The 9,031-nt window shown below is 46.3% G+C and overlaps 1 protein-coding gene across 1 annotated transcript; it reads left to right on the top strand.

Annotated features, from left to right (window-relative positions):
• The first annotated feature begins 1,487 nt into the window (after window positions 1–1,487).
• LOC119385927 (peptidyl-prolyl cis-trans isomerase F, mitochondrial-like) lies at window positions 1,488–9,006 on the top strand. Its single transcript, XM_037653290.1, has 3 exons — window positions 1,488–1,578; window positions 6,041–6,355; window positions 8,995–9,006. Exons 1-3 carry the CDS (start codon window positions 1,552–1,554, stop codon window positions 9,004–9,006), a joined length of 354 nt encoding a protein of 117 aa, XP_037509218.1. The 5' UTR covers window positions 1,488–1,551.
• Window positions 9,007–9,031: the final 25 nt, after the last annotated feature.

Here is a 9,031-nt window from a genome sequence, read left to right as displayed (position 1 = left end):
CCACCTGAATGCTGCGCAAACCAAATTCCTACATTCGTGACTTCTGTTCTACTTCTGTTCAAATCCTAGCGCTACGACTTCGGTTTGGGTTGGATTCACTTGATTGCGAAAATCAAGCAATGTGTCAAACATGGCGGTCATGACGTATTACTGTAGAGGTTTTCGTTTGCAGCACACAAAAGCATAGCCTTTGAGATTTGTAATGCATTAGACGTACTTTAGTACTTTCACAACACTCTGCTCAGCTACTACTACACGAAGGAAGGAAATATTACTTTATATACGATAGTTACTCAAACAAAAGGAACCATCGTGATACAAGGTTAGATTACATAGCTGATGCATAACTGTATGGAATAGATGTTCTGAATACCACCAAAACGTGGCGCCACTGTTTGTCGCCAGAGATCCAGAGATTTGTTGCCGCCACCGATCTCCACTGTTCTTGGTTGTGCAGAAAAATCTTTTGGAGGCCACATACGTAGGTATTCACGAAATACAAATGTGTGGGTAAAATTCTTTTATAAAGGTTTTAAGAAACAGCCTTGCTGTTGTGTCTAGTGCAAGGTTGCTGATCTCGGAGGTTTTGCATTGTGATTGAAGAGATACCTTTTTTTTTTCTGTCTTTTTTTCTCTCAACTTAGGGCTCCCCCATTACCTTATCTAATTAAGACTTTCGTACCAATCTTCTATGTTGTGTTAGCATGAACTTTCTCTCCCTGCAACTCTTCCTATGTTTCCACTAATGCTACTCCCTTTACTAACTTCCTGCGGCTACTGCTACTACTACTACTGCTGCTCCTGCTGCTGCTACTGGTACTAGCTGATACCTCTACTACTACTACTACTACTACTACTACTACTACTACTACTACTACTACTACTACTACAGTGCAATTACTCAGCACTTCCGTCCAGTGCCGTAGCCACGGGGGGGGGGGGGGGGCGCACCGGGCCCGTGCCCCCCCGGCATGGCATGGCATGGCATGGCAAGAACTTTATTATGGTCCAGAGAAGCTACGGCCCGAGGGCAAAGCCCCCAGGCTAAGTCGGTGGCTCCGCCCACGTGGGCACCGGTAGGCCAAAGCCCCCCCCCCCCCCCGAAATTTTTTTGCCATATGGCACACAGAGCACAAAATGACACTCGACCACATCTGCCTGCCCGGCCCCCATTTCAGATCTGGTGCCCCCCCCCCTGAAAAAAATTCTGCCTACGCCCTTGCTTCCGTCCCGCTTGCTCAACGAAGGAAAAATGTGTCTTTTTGCATGTATCTGCATAGTTTTTCTCCTAGCCTTGAAATTAAGATGACAAATTAAGACATTTCTCACTGGATTAAAAAAAACTCTAATTATACGAATTAAACAAGTAAAAATGATATCGCTGGCAACTTTGTAAGTGAGCGAGATGTTCGAATTAAGTGTTTCACCTTTATTCGAAATTATTATTCACATTAAAATCACTCTAATACCGCTCTCTTCTAGGCCAGATCCACCAGCCGTGGTGGGTATGGAGCAATAACGGCCGCCATACGTTGCACAGGAAGAAAATTTATGCTTACCTGCTGGGACATGGATACGGTAAGTTTAGGCCATACCGCTCACGTTTACGCAAATGTTTCTTAGCGCGCTTCTACGCAAGAGACAACGCAAGTTCTCTTCGTCGATCAAACATACCGACTTTTATTTCGCACGAAGTTTGGTTGGGCTGCGGCCGCCTGGTCATATTAGCCAAGGAATGTCCAACGTTACTAGACTGCCCTGTCGCGTGACCTCATGCATGTCGTGGCATCGACTCCCTGGCGGCGGCCGCATTTCGATGGGAGCTGAAGTCCGGAACATAAAAGCACATAAAAGGCTTCCCCACTGGGGGGGGGGGCAAAGTTTCGCCCCAGCGACCTCCCCACCCCCCTCCCGGTAGGTAGAGTACAAAGGACAATATGATCCACAATGGATGGGGAAAAATGAAAATGAAGCGATGACGTGCTTCACACAATCGCCTGCCTTTGGTCCCTGCCTTTCCGTCAAAAACCTGCGTGGTCATATAGCCATGTCCTTTGAACAATGACGAGACAGGTCCGACTGAGGAGCATACTTTGCAGTTTGCCCCCCCCCCATCCATAGTATTAGCCCCCCCCTGGGAGGGGGGGGGGGGCTAATACTATGAATGTCCTAATACTATGAAGGTTTAATACTATGAAGGTCCTAATACTATGAAGGTTTCCCAACACGCGAGCCAAACGTTATAGCTCAGCACACGGCCTGGAATTTACAATTAATTTTCAAAAGCCAGCTAGAAATCACTCTTCTCTCTACAAATAACGCCACATACCCAAATTACTACGCCGTATACCCAAATCCACGGCCATTGGCTGATTTGAGCATCCTGAGCTGCATAGTTACCGTGGCCGCCGCAGTATGCCGCCACCGCCACGTGCCCGCTGTCGACCACACTGAAAGCCGCGCGTTCGAAGAAAAAAAATAACGTGCTCAAGGTCATGACGCACGCTGACGAAGGGACGCATCTTCTTGCCCTCTTGTCATCCCCCCCCCCCCCCCATGCGTAGCTTCCAGCGCGCTCGCTAGTACGAGAGGAGAGAGAAAGCTCTTGAAGCAGGCAACAAATCCCTGTGACTCCGCTCGTACTTGACGGATTCTAAAAATGTTTGCGGCAGCCGATTCGCGAGGCAATAAGCTCTTTTTATGAAGCCATTCGACAATTCCTTGGATAAGTGTTGCATGGCCACTTTAAGAGTGTTATAGCAAAGGGGTTACAACATTGAATAAAATACATCTTCGTTCACACAATGCACTTGTTCTTCACTCAGCTTTGATTGAGATTTTGACCAAACCCCAAATGCCGCGATGAGGTTGGCCTTTGAACAGAGTGAAACCGCGGTCGCCAGACGCGTAAGATCGCCCACGCGATTTGAGCAATCAAATAAGCCTGCTCCTCCAGCGGTTTGAATGCAAGGACAAACATCCGAAAATATTTCTTTGCTGCAATTGACAGCATGACATCCGAAATAAAAAATTCCGTTCGGTCAACCTGGCACGGAGATTCTGGTAAAGCTCGAATGTGCGCTCGTCAGCAGTGCACGTGGACAGCGATTAACATAGGAGGAACTGAAAGAAGCGCTCGGAGTTCGAAGCACTGATCTTGATTTAGACAGGCTTGCGGCGCAGCTTTGTACTCCTCCCCATAGGCGTGCGCAGGGTTCCTCATTAGGGGGGGGGGCGAAGGTTCATCGCAGCGCCCCCCACCCTAAAAAGTCCATGTATGGGGCAGATTTTGTGCCCCCCCCCCCTCTTAGGTGACTAGAAGGGTCAATGCACGGGGCAGATTTTGCGCCCCCCCCCCCTAGATGATTAGGGGGGGCGGCCGCCCCCCTCTGCGCACGCCTATTCTCCTCCCAACAGTTGTTTCTGGGGCAGCTACGTGTGTCCGCGGTTGAAGACGTCGCTGAAGCACTGAGGGCAGAGTCTCAAACAGCTCTTAATCTTTTGAACCAGGTTGTCTAGCTTGTGCAGCTTTTGTTGACAGTATACCGGCATCAGCGGCATCAGGAGAGTGCTCTTTTACGGCGCACTCCGGCGAGCGAAGACGAATCTTTGGAGTCTCATGACGCAGACCCGTCTCACTCATCTCCTCGATTTCCGGTGGGCGGTGCACGCCCACCGAGAAAGAATGGCAAAGTTGTCTCTGGATAAAGTCATCAACGAATTTATCACGAAAACGGCCGAACGCCTAGCAACGTTTGGTTCATGCTCGATATGTTTGTTTTTTTCGTACCGTAATATGGTTGAGTACTGAGCGTTCTATGTTTGTAATCGACGCACCGGTGCATTTGATCATCAGTCCAATATAAACGTATCTTTAGTTTCCTTCCTCATCCCGCATATTCGTGTTGGTATTTTCGTAACGCATTATGTCATCGTACAGAATGTGACTAATGTGTAAGACGCATTTGCCAGTCCATGATACATTACCTTCGTTGTTCGCATTTATACCCTTTGTGCTTATCTGCATTGTTAAATCTGTATTCATCTTCTTTGTATAACGTCAATTGACATACGTTTCGGCAATTAAGTTTTTCTTGCGTGAGGAGGTACCATCTGTAAGGCATTATGCGCATTTTCTTGAAGCGGCGGCCGATGACGATGAAGAATTATGACTGAGCCTTTTGTAATGGGTTGGAAGCTTTAAAGGACCCACTAGTTACGTAATTCGCATTGCGTGACGTCTGGTCGTTATTTCACTCTCCCACCCCGCTATATAACATACGTTAACGTGAGATCATGGGGGGCCATATGGGCTTCCTTGGCAACCGGAAGTGCACTTGCGAGGAACCCACTACGCTATAAATCATCACAATATTTGTGCCGTAGGGAAGCAGCCACTATGCCATTTTTCGTCATTCTGCGCAGAACCGTGGTACCTGCTAAACACCTGTAAGGCGTTATGTGCACTTTGTTGATGCTGTGGCTAATGACGATGAAGAATTATGACAGAGCCCTTTGTAATGGGTTGGAAGCATTCAACAACCCACTCGTTGCGCAATTCGCATTGTGTGACGCCTGGTTACAGAATTCGCGTTGTGTGACACTTGGTTGTTATTTTACTCTTCTACCCCGCTACTTTACATACGTTAATGTCGTACCTTCCCGGTATGAAGCCTGTATAGGGTCTTTTTGCAGAGCAGTTTCAAGCACCGGGATGGCTCTGAGGTAGAATGCTGGGCTCCCATGCTGAGGGCCCAGGTTCGAACCTCGTTCTATCCTGGAAATTCTTTCTTATTTAGTTTTTTTTTTCTTTTATTTCGAGCGATAGTGGTTACGGACACCGGCGGCGGTGCCAAAAACGGCCCTTGTTGTGATCTCATAACAGCTTTCGCTGTAAAACATTGCTTAGTTCGTAAATGACTTTAGCGACGCCCTCGTAATGATCGACTCTTTCAATTGTATACTCCCCTGGAGCATCGCAGTTCCCGTAAACATTTACGTCCTCTGTGACTAGGTATCAAATCCATCACGTAGCGCTCTTCTGTAGTCTTTCCTCTCGTTTGTGAGAATAGCTCAAGCACTTGCTGGCACTCAATTCACATGTGATCCACTTCCACACTTGCTATTTTTAACACGAAAGTGTTTTATGCCGGGGTCCACCAAGACTTCACGTCGAAAAAATATACACAATCAGATGGCAAAGAAAAAAAGGCACCGTCAACGGGCATCGAACCCACGACCGCTCGATCCGCAACAACAGATGCCGGGCACGCTATCCACTGCGCCACAATCACAGACTCTGGAGGCTTTACGAACGCGCCTTTTATATCTACCACTCTCCCGGTCGGCTGGGCGGTTTTGACCTCTAGGAGTGGTAAGGTAAAGTAATTCGTCATTGCTGTGGCCTCCGCGACTGGCAATTGCAACGCGTTACGCGTCCGTCCCATTCGGCGCGTTTTCAATATAAGTTGAATTTTGTCAATGCCTTAACACACCGCGAGGTGGCGACCTTTGCCCAAGCGTCGTAAAAGCGTCTAATACAAACCAAAAATAGCTCTGCGACGCGCGCCTGCCTCACCTGGCTGTCACGCGCTCGCCCCGAGAAAACTCGCGGCCGGGCTACCGGGGCGGCACGACGCGCTTTGCGTTTCCCTCTAGTCCGGTCGTGGTGTTCAATCACATTTTAACATGCCGCGGGATGGCGACCAAGCTCTGCGTCCAATATGCGACGCTCTTCTGGCTATCACACCTTGTTCTCTGATTACGCTTTCACCGTTAACTACTACAGCTACCACAAGGGTTTGTTTAATCATTTAACATGGACGTTTCGGGATGGAGATGTACCACCAATCATCAAAGTGGGTGCATACACGTTAAAATGTGCCATTAGCTGCCAGACATCAATATACATTGTGCAAACTCTCTTATATCAATGTACAGTAAGCATTCAGTGACTTCTGTAAGGGCACGCTTTACTTTCGTGTTATTCCGATTCCTATGACGGAGGGATCAACCGTGTTTTTTTTCTTCCTCGCGCTAGCTCGCAAAGCAGTCGCACGAGCGGCAAGAACAGCAGCTTCTGCAGCTGCTGCGCGAAGATTGGCCGTCGTCGTCGGAAAGCGAAGACCTGTTCGAGGAGTGTGCGGCGGATCTGAACGCGAACATATCCAAGAACCCACACTGCTTTCTGGAACTAAAGGCCAAAGGGAAGCCGCTGGGCCGACTTGAGATCGAACTGCGTGCCGACGTGGTGCCTAGGACGGCCGAGAACTTCCGGCTCCTCTGCACTGGAGAGCGTGGTTTCGGCTACAGGGGAAGTCCGTTCCACCGGATCGTGAAGGACTTCATCTGCCAGGTACGCCTCGAAGGGATTGTGGCTGGCGGCAAACCGAACTTGAGCAAACGTAGCTCTTCGGATACAACGCTGAATATTTAAACAACACAATTCCCGCACCAATCACGCGAAGGCAAGCGATCGATCGATCGATCGATCGATCAATCGATCAATCAATCAATCAATCAATCAATCAATCAATCAATCAAGGAATCAATCAATCATTCATTCAATCAATCAATCAATCAATATTATTAGTCTTGTCAAAAATATAGTACATTGCAGGTAAATATGCAGGAGGAGGTTCCAAGGTTACACACCGCAGGCGGGTCCTCCTTTCTTTTTGTTAATACAATGGAAAACTAAACTAAGAAAAGCGAAGAACTGCTTGTTATAAGTGTTACTAGTAAGAAGTACATTACTGAATAGTCAAACTACACACAAACCAACTTCACTAAATTAGAGACGTACAGCCATTATACATTGAATAAATATTTTTTTCAATTTTCCTTTAAATACACGAATGGGCATACTATCTTTCAAATCACGAATGAATTCCACAATGAAATTGATGAAAAAAAAAATCACAGCATATCCACGGAGTGAATGATGATGAGTGGGCGAAGCTGCGGAGGTTCATCGGTAAACCGTGAATCTTCCGTGAATTCTGCCCAGTACATCATCACCGACCTGAGATCGGGCGCGTTTATACTAAAGGTTCGATGAGTTATGACGACTTGCAGCTCACTTTAATTTTACATGTACGCTGTGAATTTTCATTGTTTAGAAAACCATTGCTTTAGAAAACATCTGGCGTCTTTCGTTAAGCAGCTGGCGTCTTTTCGTTTTGCTTTAGAAACATCTGGCGTTCTTTCGTTTTGCTTTTACAAAACATCTGGCGTCTTTCGTTGGTTTATTTCATCAATCAACGGCGTTTTGAACAAAATTTTTATTGTTTAATCACGCACAGGAGAAATCTCACCAGGCACTACCTTGGAGGTAAACAATGGCTGCTAATGGGAATGAGAGACAGAAGAAGTCGGCTTTTAGCTAACACTTACACTTCTACTTCTACTAACGTTTCCTACTGGAACATGCCAATGGCTGCTAATGGGGAATGAGAGACAGAAGAATTCGGCTTTTAGTTAACGCGCACGCTGCGAATTTTTTATTGTTCAACAACGCACAGGAGAAATCTCCCACCGGCACCACCTTGGAGGTCAAAGCGTAAGACTGGTTACGCACTACGACTACGACTACGAGGGACGAACGGGTGCCGCCTTAAGGAGCTTCGCCCCTAAAAACGATGCTCATTTTTCCATAGTTAGTGCGAACTTTAGGCAACAAAAGGTTATTAGAGACCGCGAATCTTGTTCTATTGGGGTTGCACAACAAGACAGCAGGAAATATGTCGATAATGAGGGTGTGGTGAAAAACCTTAAAAAACAATGCACATACGTTATAAACATACAGTTCGGATACGGGTAGTATATGAAGCTGAGAAAAAATAGGATGTGATGGCGTTTGACGTGAAGCGAAAGTTATGAGTCTCATTGCTTGCTTTTGCAGTACCTTTAATGGCCAAATGGGTAGTGAATATGAATTACCCCATGATGTGATGCAATAACTGAGATGGCTGTGTATGAATGCTTAATACAGTGCCTTCAGAGTTTCGATGCTAAAACACATTCGTGACTTGACCAATGCCATTATACCATATGAAATCTTTTTACAAACAGAATTAATGTGTTCGTGAAATTTCAAATGTGTATCGACTATAATAACTCCTAAAAATGAAGCATGTCCACTCAAAGGAATGACTACCGAGTCTACAAAAATGTGGGGAATGAATGGTAACTTTTTGTTCGTTGAATGAAAAAGCGTAAAACAAGTTTGGAAGGATTAATCAGTAATCTGTTATTGTTACACCACTCAACAAGCGAACTGAGGTCAGTTTGAAGTCTGGACACGAGAGTCGCAGAATCCGAGTGATGCGAAAAAGAGAGTCGTGTCATCAGCATAAAGTAAACATGAAGAATAGTTAAGACAACGCGGTAAATCATTTATAGATAGCAAAAATAATAAGGGGCCCAAAATCGAACCTTGAGGAACACTTCTGTTAATGGGGGTATAGGACTGGATGTAATGTTATTAACCGAGACCACCTGAAACCTATTAAGGAGAAAGTTCTGTAATAGCGCTAGTATGGGACCAGTTATACCGTAGTACTCTAGTTTACGAAAAAGGATGAAACGGTCAATACTGTCGAACGCTTTAGAGAAGTCGACAAAGATAGAACCTGCGATGTTACCGTTATCAATGAATGACCTAATTTTGTCGGTGCGCTTTCCGAATAGTTACACGTGCACGGAACCGAGTGCGCTCCGGCACACTATTGTCGGAGATGCATGCCAATGTCACGTGTCACTCCATCTATCTTTTCTTTTGCTTCTTTGCACAAGCTTCTGTTTTCATAATGTACTAACATCTACGTATGTAAAGAGAGCGCTGTTCTACTATGAGTGCTTATTTGGGCCGGTTGGTACACGTCCGTAGACAACGAGAAACAGCGCGAACAACAGGGAAACAGGACATAGACGGACAGCGCTCAGTTGATCTCTGTCCCGTTGTTCTGTTCTTCACGCTGTTACTCGTTTTAGGTGCTGTTCTAGTCTCATCCCTGCTTTATTTGCCACC

This window comes from Rhipicephalus sanguineus, chromosome 3 (assembly GCF_013339695.2).
Source record: "Rhipicephalus sanguineus isolate Rsan-2018 chromosome 3, BIME_Rsan_1.4, whole genome shotgun sequence".
Classification (NCBI taxonomy): domain Eukaryota; kingdom Metazoa; phylum Arthropoda; class Arachnida; order Ixodida; family Ixodidae; genus Rhipicephalus; species Rhipicephalus sanguineus.
Note: the sequence above shows the minus strand (reverse complement) of the source record. Positions and strands in the feature narration are given on the sequence as shown.

Excerpts from the sequence above, each read along its gene's own strand:
- LOC119385927 (XM_037653290.1), top strand. The coding sequence starts at position 1,552 with ATGCTTACCTGCTGGGACATGGATACG. Across the intron at positions 1,579-6,040 it reads CCTGCTGGGACATGGATACG|CTCGCAAAGCAGTCGCACGA; the intron begins GTAAGTTTAGGC and ends TCCTCGCGCTAG.